General features: G+C 36.0%; 1 protein-coding gene across 5 annotated transcripts in view; it reads right to left on the bottom strand.

Moving 5' to 3' along the window:
* The window catches only part of PPP1R13B (protein phosphatase 1 regulatory subunit 13B), a 68,991-nt gene that overhangs the window by 46,708 nt on the left and 3,281 nt on the right, over positions 1 to 19,002 (bottom strand). Inside the window, exon 1 of one of the 5 annotated variants that reach the window (XM_037394974.1) lies at positions 8,049 to 8,264. The exons of 1 other annotated variant lie outside the window; for it this stretch is intronic. In XM_037394974.1, the coding sequence (XP_037250871.1) occupies positions 8,049 to 8,174 (126 nt within the window). In that variant the 5' untranslated portion in view covers positions 8,175 to 8,264. Of the gene's footprint in view, positions 1 to 8,048; positions 8,265 to 19,002 lie in introns of those variants that run through there. 3 more of the 5 variants (XM_037394973.1, XM_037394977.1, XM_037394976.1) reach the window with 3 other exon arrangements.

Raw genomic sequence — 19,002 nt, 5'->3', positions numbered from 1 at the left:
GCACGCTCCACTTACAGTTGGACTTCAGTTTGCATAGGCAATTCATAAAAACATTCATAATATTTGTAGGACATATATGTGGAGATTTGCATTGGTAACAGCTAGATAATGAGCAAGAGCAGTCTATCTCCTTTAGAATTATGCAAAGGACAAAATTCCAGGAAAGCCCAGGCTTTGAGCTCTCAGTCTCCTTGTCAGTCCTCCAGCTATTTTAGTCCATGTTTCTACTCTCCCTCAGCCTGCCAAGTTTGTACACTGTATCCTGAAGTTTTCAAGTGACTACAACACAAGAACAGTCATCCAGGGCTGTGAATATACCAGAATTCACTCCGAGTTTCTCCAACAGCAGCATTAAAGCATGCTATACTAAAAGCTATAGTACAAGCTAGGAGGAAGCTATAAGGATGCAGCCACAGATAGTAACGTGCCTGTAGCCACCTACTGTAAATAGCTCACAACGTTATTTTTTCCCTGTAGAAGATTCAGACACAGCCTCAATATTCATGACTGTGGAATCTTTTACAGAATAAATACCTGGTGTGGAATCTGGCAGTGGAATTTGATCTCTTAAAGATGAGGAGTCATACATGAACATAAACCAACAGGCTTAGAAGAAACCTTAAGAGGTCATATAATGCAGTCTCTTGGCCTCAGGCAGGATCAACCTTCAAATGAGTCTGATGTCCTTTGTTCTATATGAGCTTGTTCAGGCTGTCCTAGAAACCACCCTGACTTCCCTACGAGTTTTGCAACTTCAGGTGCGCTCCCCTAGTACAATGCAATGACTTACAATTGCAATAAAACTAGACCGCCACCACAGGAACAGAAGATGGCAGCTGATGTAGCACATTGCTTCCCTGTTAAGGAATAGCCTAGGAATCACCTAGAAAGCTAAAATTCCAACTGCTGAATAAAGTCTTTTCCTCACAATTTTTCTACAGTCTTGCTGGAAAAAAATGAAACTTTTCCCATCTTCAGCTGATATCCTGAATTAAAAACCAACAGGTATACCTTTAATTAGACCCTCCTCAACAACAATTTTTGTGGATACACGAAATACATTTTACTCAACTATTCTCTTATGGTAACAAGACCTGAAACACTGGTGCTTGAGAAGAAATAAACTGTACACCCACACCTCTACTGCCTTATGCCCAAGTTAATTTACTAACTCAGACATCTAATACAATAAATATTGTAAATACAATTAACGCAGCCCATGTAAGCATATTCTATCCTGATTGCAGAAAACTGAATTTAAGCTATCAGAAAGCAATCAGACAAGCATTATTTCAGGACATGCTGAAACATTAGAATTTAAAACAAGTCTGAGAATATTTTCTTATAGTAATAGTCATATATTCAATTAGAAAAACAGAAATAGCAAGTTCTTGGGATGAAGATGGGAACTTAACTCAGCTGGCTTTTTACTTTACATGTAACTGTTTTTTAACTAAACCCCACGTTTCCACTCAAAACCAGTGTTCCTGTCAAAAATGGATCAGATTATTATTACTCTTCCTGCATATAACCTATTTTATGTCCACAACAATGAAGTAATCTAGAAAAATCACACCTATGAAAGATTAGAAGTGAGACCAATTAAAGCAGTGAACAAAAGTTTAAAAAAATCAACACATTCCAAGAAAATGAAAACCATTAATTTTTCCCTTTGTGCTATCCGCTGCCCTCATTACACAAATCTAGATATAGGAATGCCTACCTGATATTAAAGATATAGTGGATAGAGATCTTTTTGTGTTAACGACTTCTGCCAATTTAAGAATTATCAAGCATAGGACTGTGAGTTACAAATATACTGGATATTTAATATGGCTAAATTCACACACTGCTCTTTAGTCTTACTAGATTTTCCCTTTGCCTTTTTTTTTTTTTAAACCAACCTAGAAATTTCATTATGTAAAAGTAAGAAACAACAAAGCAACAAGAAAACCCCCAACTCCTCTTCCAGCAAGAGTGATCAGACATTTCAAAAACAGATTTCTCCATTCCTTCTGTTTCACAAGAACTGGAAGGCATTATCTTCTCACCATGCATTTTCCCCTAATAAGAGAGTTCCAAAGCACTCATTCGTGATTTTGTGCTTTGCCATTTCAGAGCACTTGGTAGTGTCTACAACTCCAACACAACAACAATCAGCAAAGAAAAAGCCTTCTTCAAAGTTAATCTCCCTTGCACCATAGAGACCTCAACATCTCCCAGAAAGTTTTAATAACTTTCATCCTTTATTTTACTGACTAGGGAGTCCCAGGAGCTTGCTATATTTAAGGTGTTTCTAAAATGATGTTTTAACCAGAATGTCCAAAACCTTATCTTACTGAAATGTCAAAGCTCCATCAATCAAATATGAACTTGGATTAAGACTGTTTTCACTTAATAAAAAAACTGCAGAAAGAAACACAAGTAATATGTGAAGACGTGAAAAATCATCCCTTTGATGAGTCATACTAATATGCACAACTCTGCATGTAGAATGGACACAAAAAAAGTTAGAAGTTATCAATTATCTCATGCAAGTTTGCTTGCCTGGAATTCATGCCATTACATAAAACTTGCATCAGCTACAGCTGTAGAAATTCTAGCTGCATATTTCAAGTAGTAAAACAGAACTTTAACTTTATTTTGAATATGAACGCTGTCCCTTTTTAAGGCTGTACTTAATTAGATGAAGCTTTAAGCAATTACATTTTAAAGAAAACAGACTATGAAAGTACAACCACAAAACTGTTTTAATTAAAGCCACCTAAAGATACATTCTTGACTCAAGTAATCAGTATTTCTTTAAACTGTTGAGATTTCAGAACAAATCCCAAATAAATCTGATGTTGATTATTATATGTAAACCGCAGAAAAACAGTAATAAGATTAAGCAGTTTCACATCCCTATATTAAAAAAAAACATTTAAAGCCCATCCAATATAGTTATTCACCAGCATGCTTTTCTCCAATAATTATTCACCTTCAGAATTAAACTGTTATTTTCAAAATAGATCTGTTGAAGAATTTCTTGCAATATATTTACAGGTCTTATTTTAAATAAAAGCACCAAGACATACAGCAGATTTATTATAAATTACTCTGTTTTTCATCAGGACATTTCTTTCCTTTAACATCTTTCCCTGAGAAATGACTGTGTTCAATTTCCATGTTTCTGAACACATTTCTTCACACCTTCCTCGCATCCAAGCTGTACAAACTTCAAGTTCAGGCCAAAATTTAAAGCTCAGTAATGCCTTTTGACTGTATTAGCAAAATTCACAAAAGGTAGCACAACGAACAGAGTTCAGTTTGCAAAAAATACAGAAATGAGTTTTCTGCCAAAATGCAGACTTGTGAAACCAATAGCATGTTTCCTACTACACTTCCAAATCTGAAGCCAACTGTCTCCATATGGCCTGCAAAAGAATTCACAAAGTTGGGAGCAACTTTGAGACACTAAAAACATATAGCTATGGGCTACTAACAAACATTAAAACCACAAAATTCACTATTCATAAACTTAAGCATTTATAAGGTTACTTAAACCAAATAAGCTAGTATTATTCTTGGATAACATTTGAGATTTTGATCAAATCTGCAAATTTAATGTTGCTTAAATGTACTCTATATTTATATATAAGCTCATATGCTAGTTGCATTAACTTGCCATTTTGCAATCACTGAAGGAAGATTTGATCCACTTTCATCAGGCTCTGCACAAGAAAACCTGGGTACAGAAAGCATAACCAGGAGGAACAGTCTAGTCTGACAATAGTTGTACCAAGACCTAGTGATGGGGTATAAAACTACTTCTCTTGCTAGGGCACAGAAATCAGTTTAATTGGGGAGGGGGGGGGGGGGGGGGGAGTATTTAACACCTCTTATAGAAATTTGGAATTACAGCATTAAAAGAAATCCTTAAACAAGATTTCCTTACATTTTTATAAGGCCTACATGTATGCAATGGCTTAAAGAACTGACAAAAACCACAGACACTTCTTGTCAGGACTTTCAGGACTGCTGCCTTTGCCCTCTTCAGTAAACGAGCTTCATACATGACAGCAGGTATTCAACAGGATTCAGCCTATTTCAAAACCCTACACCTACTTGATACTTATTTGCTGAAGGGATACTTATGACACTTTTCTTGCTCTTTTGTTACTGAAAGATAAAAAGATACAGCATCAATTGCAGATCTGAAATTTGAAGACTCTTACTTTCGCAGTGGCAGGCTTTTTTTGTAGGGCAGAGAAATAAGCCAACATCTTTGCTACAGGAAGGAAACAGCAACTATCATCACATATTTAAATACATTCAACTAACAAAGATAGAGCCACAGATTAGTAAAGGTATTGTAGTGATTAACTCAAAGACTTCCAGAGCTCTAGGAGAACAATACCTAATGAAAACAATAGCAACTAAAAGTTCACGTTCGCTTGTGTAAATCCAAGCAACCCACAGACTCGCATGGGTGATCTACAGGCTGTGAGGAGCAAGACAGGAAGAGCACTAAAAACTGACGTAATAAATGTTAAAGTTTCCAGAATCTGCTTGAGACAGAAGAGTGACACAATCATTTAGACATTATAATCCTACATCAGATTTTAGACTATACTTTGTGATACTGTACTTCGTTGTATTAGAAGTCAGTCAATCCACAGTACTAAACTACTGCCAGCTCTCCAGACGTTATCTTTATAGAAGCTGTTTGTTGTTTGTCACAACACTGGAAGGTCTTCTTTTTGATTCAGATGGTTCTGTTAAAAGCAAGCAGGAGCTGAGATTTGGCTAATTAATTTAAAAGATGGGCAGCAAACTTGTGGCTACAGAAGGGAAAATGGGCGTAGCTGAAAAGGGACGAGTTAAAAGCATTTAAGAGGTTGCATTACAAATAAAACTATTTAAAAGGAAAACCATCCAAGTGCAATATTTAACATCATTAGCTAAAGCAACTCAGCCTGAAGTTAGAAAAATCTATAAAACATGCCTCTTGCGATGTTTACTAGTGGAAAATGTAATTTGGCGCTTGCTACAGAATGAGTTCAACATCCCTGCATGTATTATCTGTTGGCTTGGTTCCTAAATTGCTACATCTGGAGAAACAGCAAGAGATCTTGTTGTTGCTCCTTGACACAAATAATTCTACCAAAGGACTGTCAAGACACTAGTTACCATGTAAGAGTCTTTAGAAAGCAGAGATAATTCTAGGCATGCTGACGAGTTCATGCTGAGCACATTTCTCCATTAGGCAACACACATTACAAATTGAGAGATTTTTATTTTTTCTGGAACAAGGCTTTGAAATTTTGTTTTGCTCCACTGTTTAAAAGACTGTGGACCATATGCTATCTTTCACAATATACACAACTATTATTAGAAGGCGGACACTGGAGACTCTCTTGAAAGACTCTCCTCTAATCAGTTGATGCTGGTTTTCCTAAACCCCTTACAAGGTTCATGACAACTCAATATATAAAAGTAAGTACTCGCACCTTGCAAATTAGTATTCTGTGATTTGCTATCTATCAACCATGAACAGAAGACTGATCTTCAAATCAAGAAGCTCTGAAGAAGGCCCAGAGTTTTTCTGGCACTTGCTGGCTTCATTAAGGATACTCTGTTTTATCTTTTAGAATATTTGCAGTCTGTGAATCTTAGGTTGACAAACCTCATCCAGTACTGCCTGCCTAACTTCAATGCGATTTATCTAAAGCACCTTGAAAAAAAAATTTACAATCAGCAAGCACATCAATTTCATGTTGATTATTAAATAAAAAAGTAAAAGAAATTGCTAATCTATTCTCAAAACTAACAAATGTCCCTGCTATAACTACATATTTTAGTAGTTGTTTAGGCCTATTAATATAAGCATTCCTTAAACAAAGGATTCTTGCCAAAGTCCTTTTAGAAAACTGCAGCAGACACCGCATTTGCAAATGCATGGAACACTAGTTATACACAGGAAAAGTCAGAAGTTCAGGGGACAGCAAGACTCCAGATCAAAACAATAGCTACACTGGTACAGTCATCTTTCCTGAAGTCCGTTTGTCCATAAACTCTGTCAGCTCTACTTTGATAAAATATAAACATAATGTCCAGATTTCTACTATTCTTCACATCTCCAACCCAGAGTCTTCCAAACCAAATGATTCAGAGAGTTAAGTGGGGATCCCCAGTACAGGGTCAGGTGTGGGTCCGTAGCCACCAGGGAGGAATCACTGTGGCACGACAACCGTATCTCACTCTACAGGATCACAAAACCGACTTAGTGCTAATGTTCAGAGGTCTAAATCTTTCATATTTGTCAAGGTAACAGCATGTCATACATGAAATGCATGACAAGCCTGAAACAACAGTCCTAAAATATTAACTGCCCATTTTATTAGCTGATGAGATATAAATATGTTTAAGAGTACTGTTAAATATGTTATTTTCCAAATCATTACAGAAGACATGTTGCTGAAGAACAACACAACTGTAGTGCTGTAAAATTTGCAGTATACTCAGGTGAACTGGCAATAAATTAAAAATGAAATTAAATGAATCCAAGATGACTCAGCTACAGAGATAATTTCATTACATAAGAATCTCAGCTTTCTAGTCAGGAAAAAAAGTCATATTCACCAAAAGGAAAAGTTAAAAAAAAAAATACAACCAAACTAAAAACCACAACCAAACCAAAAAACTCGTACACAAACCCAAACCAAAAAAATACACACCACACACACAAAACCCCTTAAGACCCCAAATCCTACAAAATAGGACATTACACCACAGACTCAAGAAGAACCAGACGACAGATAAGACAGACAAAACATTGAATATTTTAGTTTTATTAGGTGGGGGATGTGAGGAGAAGTCCTATTCAAGATTTTTGCATATTGGCATTAGCAATACTGTAATTCACTTTGAAAGAAAGTTCACTTTGACAGCACAAGACAAAGCTGAAAAGCAGAGTTAAGCATAAGGTTGTGGGTTAATTTTCCTGAAAGACAATCCTCAAAATCCACATGCAACAGAAGTGTTCCACAGAATTTGTATCACAGAACTGAGTGTGCTCAAATTTTTCAACTACTTTGACCAAGGCTAAGGAAAGGGAGGTGCTGATGTTTCTACAGTCTTGTGTTCGACCTTGTCAACAGCTAAAGCAAAGTCATCCAAAATCCACTGAATTCCAGAAAAGCCCGACCTACCTACTGCACTGAAAATAATCTCATCAAAAAAGTACAGTATACCAAGACAGACATTTGTGTTTTTTCACTTAAAACTTTTCAACAAAACACCACACACGCCAACAAAAAAGCAAAACTACAAAAACAACCAACAGTATTTTTACTAAAGATAACGTGCTTTTTGTCAATTAATAAAGGTGATTTGCAGCACTGAACATCACTTTTTCATTTTGAAAACAAGTAACAGCTTTTATGAAATCTACAGACACACACTCCTATGTAATGTTGCAATTGGAATCAGCGCTACTCCCTCCTTTTATTTTCAATAGAGGGAAAGAAGAAGGAACTGCCACAGCTTTCTCTCATTGAGCAGAAAGTATTAACAAAATACTGATTGTTTAGTGTATTGCTTTCAGGGAATACCAACCATTCAGTCTTAGATGTAATGTCATCTGGCTTGGCAAAAGTATAAAAACTGGAAAGTGAATACATCCTTTGGGATTCAACAGGCAATCTGCAGTTTTCCTTCCAGAGTGGAAATTGCACATAATAGAAAATAACTCTTTCCAGTGCATTTATTTAGTTTTTAAATGATAGATTTAAAAACTAAAAGCTGCTCTGTTTTACTTTCAGAACTCCACTTTGGCTGAATCAAACCCCATAAATAAAAATCAAATTATATAAGGTAAAATTAAAAATTTTAGACATTTCACATACAGAAGAAACCCATATAAGGCAATAATCCCTGATCTTCAAGTAAAAATCCCACATATGCACACTCTAACCCATTATAAGGATACACTCTTTGGTTTTACAAAAAGAAACCCCACAATGTTTAATTTTATAGCAAACGAAAAAAAAGCAATGTAATCCTACCTTCTTTCTTATCATTCTGTCCTTTGTCCATTTTCTAGAGTTATGTCCAGTCTTTTCTGGTAGCCAAGATTTCTCTTTTGATGTTTTTATAATATTCTGCAGAACCATCCTTAAAAAATTCTTCATGTGGACAGTTGTAAATAGCAGTAAATATAAAAATATTGTGTAGAGCTAAAACCTAAGAACAGTTCCTGTGCAACAACTACAGTGAAAAACTACTTAAATGGAGTATTTTTGGTCTACTGGCATATGAATTCAAGCAGTAATGACGAGCAGTGATAAGATGTTCTAAAGAAACAAGACAGGCCACAGTTGTGACAGGAACAAGATAGGCTGGATCAAGTTTCACCTAATTAGGCAAGGTTGCAGTAGGGGAGTTCTGCTACCCTCTCGTGCAATAGTAATCTTTGCTGTTATAATAATGACAAACAGTAAGTATCCATCTTAAATTTACATATAAGGCTCTGACTGTCTCAAAAGAGACAGAAGCGATTTTCCTGTTGAAGGGGACAATGATATGAGCAGGAGTTACAAACGCAAATAATCCTAACAACTATCATAAGACATCTCCGTGACACATTTTCTTAAGTCAGAAAAATATTTTTAAAAGACCAACCATCTTAAAAAGAAAAACAACAACAAATCCACCATGTATTTATGCCTAAAAATACTATAGTTCAAGCACCACTCCATTCTTGGCAAAGTCTGTCTTCTTGCTGGACGTAATTCAAGCAGCAGAGAATATAAAATGGCAAACTATGTTTCTGATTGCCTCTTCATGTCAAGGGACAACCAATGTTTATCATCATTCCTGTCAACACTATACAGGATCCAGAGTGGGGAACAGACAGAGAGATGGCACCAACAGTGCATTTAGTTCTTACTCTACAACTGCAGGAGCAAAGCATGTTCTCCAGCCCGATCTGTTCTCGTAATAGAGAAAATGGAGAGAAAGAGTGAGCAAGTGACCCAAGAGGGCAGGAGGGGGGCAAAGAAAAAGAAAACCAAAAAATCCAACCCATACTATGAAAGATCAACAGAACCTGAACAACCTAGAGCTATGAGCTACCTTTTCTGTGTAGCATATTAACTGCATTACACACTAACTGCAGGAAGGGAAAAGTCAGGGGTCCTCCGCTTCATTTGTAACAATTCTGTGGCTCACATTACCCTTCCCTAAAAGCAGCACCAGAGAAAAAAAAAGCTAGTAAGATACTGTATTTAGCCTGCTTCAACATTCAGAAATAGCACTGTCCTCCCTTAATGCATTTTGTCGGTAAAAAACCCATTCTGATTGCATGCAGCATTCCTTTCTCCTCAGCAAACCTATTACGTTGAGAGTTTTATTGAGAACATAATTGGTAGAATCGTTTCAGACTTATAAAATGCGGCAACTTAAAAAATTTAACCTGTTAGCAGCTGAGAACATTTTAAATAAATGAGAAACTGGAGGATACTTCTTAAAAGGGAAGGTTGTTTTGCTTTTGGAAGGATGGAAAAATCTAATCTGGTTGTTCTCCAAAACCGGATTGTATCTTTATCTGCCAGAAAAACAAACTGTATGACAGGAATAAATATTTGAGAGGAAAAGCTGGGCCCATATTAATACATATTGTGCCACTTGTCCAGCTATGGCTACTGACTTGGTTCTTCTAAACAAATCCCCAAAACTTATAAAAGCCTTACTTGCAATAGAAACACCTGATACACATATGAAGACCAGAAATAAATGGGAGGCTTCAAAACTAAAGCCTGTCATCCCTATTGGATAAGTGGGTTCTTTCAAAAGGAGTATATGAACCAAAAAAAACACGTGTGTCACTGAACTTCCCTTTTATCCTGTCATCCTCCCTCCCGAAATAAAACACCTGTGTGTAGTTTGTTATATCAGATAAATAATGAAAACAAGCACAGTGTAGCCTTTTACTTTCTCTAATGTAGTCCATAGACGTATTGTCTCCACATGAAGTATCTGATCCAGCACAGTTATTTGGCTGACTGATTTATAACCATTACTGTTAGGCAGGTAAATATAAATCTATGATGTATGTAGAAATAAGGATACCACAACCTCTGATTGCTTAATATACTATGAGCCTCAAAATCCTAAATTAAAGAAACAAGGGGATCTTCCTCCCAAAACATGTAAAGAGGTCCTCTAAATGAAGGAGGTGAGGTACATGCAGTATTTCATAGACATAAGTTACGATCCTGTATTAAATGTGAAAACCATGTAAGATACAAGAGGACTTGCCCTGTGTGATAAAGCTCATATTTAGCAAACCTATATATCCACAGATGATGTAAAGCACTCAGTGGGAAAGTAAATGCAGTCTATGATCCTATTAAAGCATTTTAACATGAAGACTCTCATGATCTCTGAAAGAGATTCCACATGGAATGATGTAGGAAAAAATAGAAAGTAAAACTGAAAGTATAATTCTGTAAAATGTACACAACTTCACATGAAATATCTACACACAATGAAAAATTACTTAACATAAAGCTATAGATTAAAATTGGTGGATGTGAGCAACTAAGAATACACAGAGAAGTAATGGACAAGTATAAAGAAAAGCAAGAATTCGGAAGGAATAAAATATGACACTGCATGCTGGGTATCACTAACTTTAAACTAAGGCTTATTTGTTCTAATAACTTCTGTTCCACTCTGCCACCCTGTTTTACCCTTTCACTATTTCCACTTCTTTCCTCCTGATACATAAGCTATACTGTAAATGCTTGATATGCAAATGTAATCATTTATTTTGAACATGCCTAACTACAAAGGTGCACGATTGCACAGAGGCCCTCTAAGCTAAGCTTTTCCACATTTGTGGAAAATTAATTTAAACAGACACCTTAAGATTACTTCCAGATTAAAACTAACTTATACTTTGCATATAAGATAAAGATTTTTCTAAAACAGCTCATTTGCTTTCCATACATTCTCTTTCAGTTTCTCCAGTAGGATCAATCATCCATAGGTTATATAGGGAAAAGTAAAAAAAAAAAAAACACAAAACAACCACACACCAAAACCCAAACAATCCAATACAATTCCATCAAATTTTTCAAAGGTCCTTGTAAATTAATAATACTTAATGAGGCAGGTTTACTTATCACTTCCACTTAGGTAAACTGACAACTAAGTTTATGTATTTCATAAAGTTGTTTCACTGGGGTAAAGAAGTGATGTTCAATTACACTGTAACAACTGTATACTCAACAACCTAAGCAGAGTACAATTGGTGGTGAGTGTGTTTCCTTTTTCCAATCAAAGGGTAAAGAAAAAAGTGAAAAATAATTCTATTTAAACATGTCAAATATATACATTCAAATATATATATATCTCCAAAACAGAAATTGTGCTTAGCATGCTTTTTTCTGGGGGTGGGGGTACGGGGCGGGTGTGTGTGAGTGGGATTTTACCAACTGCTCTCCAAATGATGTTAGAAACACAGTAGCATCCCTAAGTCCCCAGCATATCAGACTGACTACAGACACAAATATATAAAAACATGCATAGCTACATGACAACACTCACATTTTTGTGTTCTTTCACATATTTGAAGATACTTCTCACAAGAAAAGGAGAATTTTCCACAAGAAAATTTTCACAAGAAAAGGAGAATCACTGATTGACTTTGGTCCCCACTTCAGGTGGAAGAAAGGAAGACAAAAGGTTTATAAAGAAATCCAGACACAATCAGAACACTCTCACCTCTGAGCACTGGAAGGAAAGAGGTTGTTGAGACCTCACTGCTTGAAAATTTCTGTATCATTTGTGAGATAAGAAAAAGTTGACCAAAAGCTTTTTTCTGCTTCTGAAAAGATACAGGCAAGTACATGCACACTGCACACCAAGCTTACTTGTAATTTTGTGCCAAGGCTTCTCAGTTCTGTAGAACTCAGAGTGAGCTGAGCAGTAGTAGTTCATAGCTTCAGATGGCCGGGGGAAGGGAACAGCAGTAAATGGGGGTAATCCAGTAATGCATTGAAGACTCAAATCACAAAGATTTGTTAGGCTGAATGTTACAAAATACCCAGAAACACAAAAATACTGTATTAGAAATGCTGTATAGCAAATCCTCTATTTAGTCTATCTTTTATGTCCCTTAAAGTGATTTTCACACTATAATTTTGTACTGTAAATACAAAAAATCCACTATAAAAAGGATAACAAAGTAGTCTAAAGGTTGGTAAACATGAAAGTGAATCAAATTAAAAAGTTCTTTATGTTTAGCTAAAAATGAGCGAAAGCACAGTAGTTGATACAGCAATCAAATTATTCCAATCTAAGTATTTGAGTTGGACTCCAAAATCACACTGAGGTAAACACAGCAGTTTATAATTCAGAGTGTAAATTGATTTAAACCACCTTCGCCACTTCACCTCCTATCAGTGCTACAAAAACAACTACTACTGCTCTCCACCATCCAAAAAAAAAAAAAGTAAAAATAAAGTGCTGCTGTCAGTAATTTGGTGGGGCATTGCAAGCAACAGACTTGAAACTGATTTGTTTCAAAGTAAAGCTTGGATTTTTATAGCATATTCCCATATCCAACATGCTCTTGCTGAAGTGGTGATAAATGACAATAAAATAATAAATACACTATGCTAGTAGTACACCAAGCAGCTCTTCAGAAAACAGATGGAAAAGATTTCCAAGTGACATCGGCTAGAATAGACACCAATCCACGTGATACGGTTTTAAAATAATGGCATTGATCCTGACATGATTTAGAAGTGTAGAAGAGGTCAACCGTTACACATCTTTTTTCCACTACCATAAGTACATGATTCAGACTTGCAGCTAAAATTTTCTGAAATTTAGATAACTTGGGACAATAAAGCAGTATGTAAAGAAATTAAGCACCAGGCATGCCAAGATACTCAGAGCTGAATGCAGAGATTAAGCTGCATACAGAGATGAGTTTCATGGTTTATAAGACACTGTTTCAAGAATTCAGTAATCTCCCAAAGTGTACATACAGTCCAACTGTTTGGAGCCTGAATAATAATTAACCAATTTGTTAGCCTGCAGAATCATCCAAAACTTCAATTTCAAGAATTTGCTGGTTTTAAGTACACAGCAGGAAGACCTAAAAACTTCTCTGTTGATGTATCCAAATAGCAACTTGTAACACTAAGGAACCCTGTTTGACTAAGTATGTATTTGACTAAGCTAAGTTTCAAACATACCCATGTACTATAAATTTTATCTTACAGGATTTGTAAGAAATGGCTGTCCATTCACAGATGCTAGTACTTTCTCAGATGCCCAAATAAGTTGGCTAAGCTGTCAGTGGGGGTAACTTACAGTTTCAGGCAAGTAATGACTAGCTGAACTGTTTAAACTTACTAGATACTAGTTACCTATGCTGCCCGCATCATTACATGGTATATGCTCCAGCTATCACATTCTTCTATGAAACACTAACAATCTATCAAACAGTTTACAGACATGAATTATACCATAACAATGTACAAATAGCCTCTCCTTATTCGGTATCTTTTCAAAGGAATTGATTGAGATATTAATAACATTTATTAAAGACATACTATGACAATGTTTTGAATTTAAATAATTCGAAAACCCCTTTTTTTGGCTAGATGGGATAGGTTGAGATCAGGTTTTGACCAACACACTGGTTAAGATTTTACAAGATAGTCAGATATGCTTTCTGAATCCTGTTTTTTTCTAAAGTAGTAAGGATAGGGGGAGGAGGAAGTAGAAAAAAAGAGGTTGAACTATGTTGAAAATACCACCTTCAGAAGAGGAGTAAGGATGCCAACAGGTGCAGCACTGTCTTGATTCATAAATTAAACAAATTGCATTAGGAAACAGGATTAGAAAAGGATTTTCTCATGGAGACATACATTCAAAATATGTCTCCTCAACTTAAACTGCACCTGTTATTCTAAACTAAGACTTAGCTTCTTTGAGACATTAAAAAAAATACGTATCTGCAGGTAAGCCTGTACTTAAGGGCTATGGCAAACTTTGCTAGTCTCAAATTGCCCTATTTATTTCCCTTTAAACATCAGAAAGCAATGCAGGCAATACTTCTCTCCACGTATTAATAACGCAGCCCTGTCCACTGCTTTTTAAATCTAATACTATAAACTCTTGACAATTCTCAGCTATTCACCTTAGCAGCTCTGGACAGATACATTCTGGTTTTTAGGAGAGTGAGGTTTGCTGGTCTTGAAGTGTCAAAAATCGGCTCCCAGGAGAGCAGAACACAGAATTAATTCAGATGTTAATCCATGCACTGTGCTTTTTTGCATGATGTCAACACCCAGGATTTGGGATTGAGAAATTGTCCTAGATGAGCCTGTCCGAGACCTTGGGCACTGTTTTTTTGTTTTGATTTCAGAGAGCAGGCAAGTTACTCTTCTTTGCCACTTGGGACATGGATTACATCGCAAAATCATCTAGATATATCTCACCATATTTATTCACCACCATGGAGCTGTTTCAGGTTGAAAAATCCAAACAACCTAAACTGTAGGAAGGATGTAATCAATTTTACCAATCTACACATTTCTGCCTTTTCTTGTGCTGGTTCCAGTGCTTATCTGACCCTGCAATGAGTTGGTTTCAGTGTGCTCAGCTGGCAGAAAAGTATCCTGGGGTTAAAAAAAAACCAAACAACTTCCTGCTGAGTTTGCATGCTGGAACAGCTCAGCACAGAATCAGATAAATACCAGAGCCGATAGAAAAGAGGGGGCAAGCAGGGAGGCAGGACTACGGCAGCCCCTGCAGTGACATCAAAACTGAAGCCTCAGTTTCCCCTGTTCTCAATTTATAAACAGTACTTTAGTCATGTGCAAGCTGAAATCCTTTCGTCAACTTAAAGTAGACATAAGGATACACAGGTTAAATACAGTGTCTGCAACATATGCAAGTTTAGATTAGATTGCTTCCCGATTAAGTTGGAATTCCTTAAATAAAATGGTATTATAGCTAGTCTCCTCACACATAATTAGAACTCTGCTTCTATGCAAAGCAATGAATTTGAAACCACCACCAAAAAAAATATCCTAATTTTACTTCCACTACTGAAGAACTATACTAAATTACACTATGAATCTTAGAGGATAAGCAAATAATGGGCAGAAATCAGAAGGAATGTAATACTGCAAAGTGGGGGGAAAAAAAGATGGCAGACTAGCAACTGCTATCTAAGTTTTACTGGTTTTCCTTTTTTTTTTGGTCCCAACTTTATATTTGTTTCTCAAGATTTCCCAAAAGACCACATATTCTACTCAGAAACCAATATTCCTTACTTTCTCCTGTTTCATGGAAAATGTAAAGTGTTACTGGATACGCAATAAAGATGTGAAGTCTGGTGAAACCATAACTTATCTCTGGAGTAACACTGTTACTGCACTGCAGAGATCTTGGTTTCATTTCACTGTTCTACTCACCTGCTAAGTAGCCAGAGAACAAAATTCAAAATACTGTTGCCTGGGGCACAGCTCCACAATAAACTAAACTGAAGAAACAAAAATACTGAAAGGGAGGGATTCCACTTCCCTATCACCTTCTCTGTTACCAATCTCAGCCAAGTGGTCTGCTCCCTCCTGCATGAACACGGACATGACAATGTAAGCTGATTTAATGCACTAACCTGGCAGGAAAACAACAACAAAAAAGAAAGGAAAAAAGAAAAAAAAAAAGGCAAAACAAAGGCATACCATGTACAGATATCTCTTCAGCATTCTTTGGATACAACTATTTTTCACATTTTTAGTGACCTGGTTCAGTCTACTGAGGCAAGCAGTGCAGTCCATTCAAAGCAAATGGTGGGAATGAGCAGCAAGGAAGAGGAAACAGCCTCTTCCACTGGCCACAGGAAATTGTTAACCCAGCTCATCCCTATTGTGAAACCTCAGCCCTGAAAGGAATTCAGTTGCTCCAACATCCTACTGCACCACAATGATAAACCTGCACTCTGTGACACAAGCAAGATTATATGTACTTGCTTCTAACCAAGATTTAAGAAAAAGCATAGACTGACCTCAAATCTAGGTGAAGTGACTGAAAATTGATGTTCAAAACAATTCTTTTCCTCCACTAAGCATTTCATATTCTTGCTTGTCCTTTGAGTTAATATAGAATTTATGCTTTGTCCTCCTGGTAGCATTGTTGCTTTTGACACAGAAATCTGATTCCAAAAGATGGTGTCTCTTATTGCAACACATAATTCTATTATTGTCTGTCATAAAAAAAACTGCTTTCAGAACCTCAAAACACTGAGTACATTCCACAGATAAACTGCCTAATACATTAGAGATTATTACATGCTTCCAAGTTTAACTGATTTTAATGACAGATTTCAAAACTACCAGAAAAATGCACCAACCCGAGATGTTAAAACTAATACTTCATAATATTTATTTACTTTAAAATCTTATCATTTAAGAATCTGCAAGACACAGGATTCAAGAGCAATGGAAAAAGCTGTTTGTAAGTGAAGAACGATTTAGATAATATCTGAAATTACCTAACAACATAGTTTTCCAATTTAAGAGGGAAAAAAAAAAAATCTCAAAAATAATCTCATTTTGCTGGGGTCTGACACGAGCCCAAGACTGAATCTCCTATATCTCAGGCCAGCATATTCAGTTAGAGTTGAAGTATTCTGAGCTATCCTGTGCTAGTAATTAATGTACGGTAATACTAAGCTTTTAATTTAGACAAACTCATAAGACTTGTAAATTCCACCAGTGACTCATGATGGAAAGCAAGCAAGACACACCACCACCACCACCCTACACCCCCCCAGTTAGGTAGTAACTTGTTTGCTTCTTCAAACCTCCATTCTCAACAATTATTTTTTATTTTTGAAGATGGCACTGGCTTATAAGGAGAAAAAATTAGACCTAAAACCCCCTGTACATTTGAAAAGGTAACAACTGTGAGCTGTGACTTTAATAATGGTAAATTCTTCAAAAAAGGCACTATCTTTATCCCATGTATGAACAACTCTTAGCATAGTGGGGGTAGTTTCACAGCTGAATGCAATCTTAATATAAATAAAAGAATAAATTAGAATGTTTTTAAATAATATATTTCACATCAAACCTGGATTTGTTAGATTAACATAACTCAATCTGGTGGAATGGAATTTTGTTGTTAAATAAATACCTATTCTCTCTAAACTCTACAACAGGTCAAAATCTCATTTATGTTAATATGTTAAAAGAAATTTATGAGAAAATTTTGAGAGAAAGGATACTATATATGTTTCATGAGAATACACACATATCTATTAAAGATATATAAATACTCTATTATCAGAGTAGCCTATGAATAGTACTTTTCACTGACATGGTGAAGCTGATGAACTTTATTTTTAACACTGACCACGCTATATTTGGTCATCCTAAAAAACCAGTGACGTGATCCAAAAACCCATGAAATAGCCTTTAAGCTTTGTTGCAATAAATAACTCCATTAATAATGGCTGATAAACTTGCAAATTATTCTCTACAGTCAGTTCATACTTACTCAGCAAACAAGGATGGTATCAGTATTGCTGGTAACTTTACCACTCTGAATTAATTGCAATATAATTTATCTCAACATCACTGAAAATTCCTAATATTATTTAAACATATTGAAGTGACATATCTTCCTTTAGACTTTTACAACATAGAATTGTGTTAGTAGTGACCCTGCTAAGGGAACAGTGCACACATATGAAAGTATTTTTGCTTTAAGTTCGGAGTAAGCAATGCCCACTTTGGACTTTTGGGGAAAGGTTTTAGACTGAATACATCACAAATGTGTACCCATTTGGGAAAAAAACCACCAACCAACCAACCACCACCAAAAAACAAAAACCCTTATTCTTAATTCACCTGGAAGATAGCTTAATTCAAAAATAACTACTGCAAATGCCCATCTTTGGTTTGTGTTTTATCAGTCATGTAATCTGTCCTCATAGGTCAGGAACGTATATAGCAATTAAGATATTAATGCACACTGTAATACTTGAGATCCATTTGTATATTGTCTAGTCTAACATAAAATATGCATGTCATGATCCTCTTTGAAGACCTGCAGTCACACAAAATTAACTAAAAAAAAAAAATTATTACTGAACAGTCTCCAAACTTTTCACTCTCACCTCTATTAAAACAACAAACACAACCACATGACCCTACACAAAAACAGACAGGCCCAAAAGGTCTTTGACTCTAAGCCTCATACAAAGTCCCACAAGGTTCCTCGTAGATGAGTTCAAAAACGTGAATGCTGGCTGCAATCTCACTGATATTAATTTCTCCCAATTAAGTTAAAGGGAAAACCAGAAAAGCTCTGCAGCAATAGGTGTTAGGGGAATATGCAATACTAGCTATTCCGCCTAAGGAACTGTGATGGACTGAATCTCTTACACAGCATCCACCATCACCTCTCTTACCACTTTACTGATGGTGTACAGACTCTATGTAGTTCTCTGCCTTTGACACGATATGTTACCGTGCACATGCTGTAAAAGAAGGATACCCAAAATTTTGGTAAGAAATAGGAAGCATTATATGCTTCTCAACTGTAGCAGTTCCTTCTTCTACTGCATCTCTTCTTAATTAGGAAAAACAGTGTTTCTCATACTTGACTTTTTCTTGTCTGTACCCTAGTGTCCAAGAAATATGGCTAATACTTGTCAGCAGAAACAATTTTGGAACTACCATCCAAGAAGAAAAAACATCAATTGCATTTTAAAGGAAAAATTTCCAACACTCTTACAAAGATAAAATCCAAAGTCATCGCCCCCCCCAAAAAAAAGATAATTAGGCTCCTACAAACAAGGTACATTATGTGTACTGGCTGAAAGAGGAGCTATATCCATAATATTTTTGCAAACAAACAAAATACAACCATGGCTGTTTTAATGCAAAACATTTCCTGTTTGGAAGGCTATCACAGAGTTCTGGG

This window comes from Falco rusticolus, chromosome 7 (assembly GCF_015220075.1).
Source record: "Falco rusticolus isolate bFalRus1 chromosome 7, bFalRus1.pri, whole genome shotgun sequence".
NCBI lineage: Eukaryota > Metazoa > Chordata > Aves > Falconiformes > Falconidae > Falco > Falco rusticolus.
This window is presented reverse-complemented; position numbering and strand designations above follow the sequence as displayed.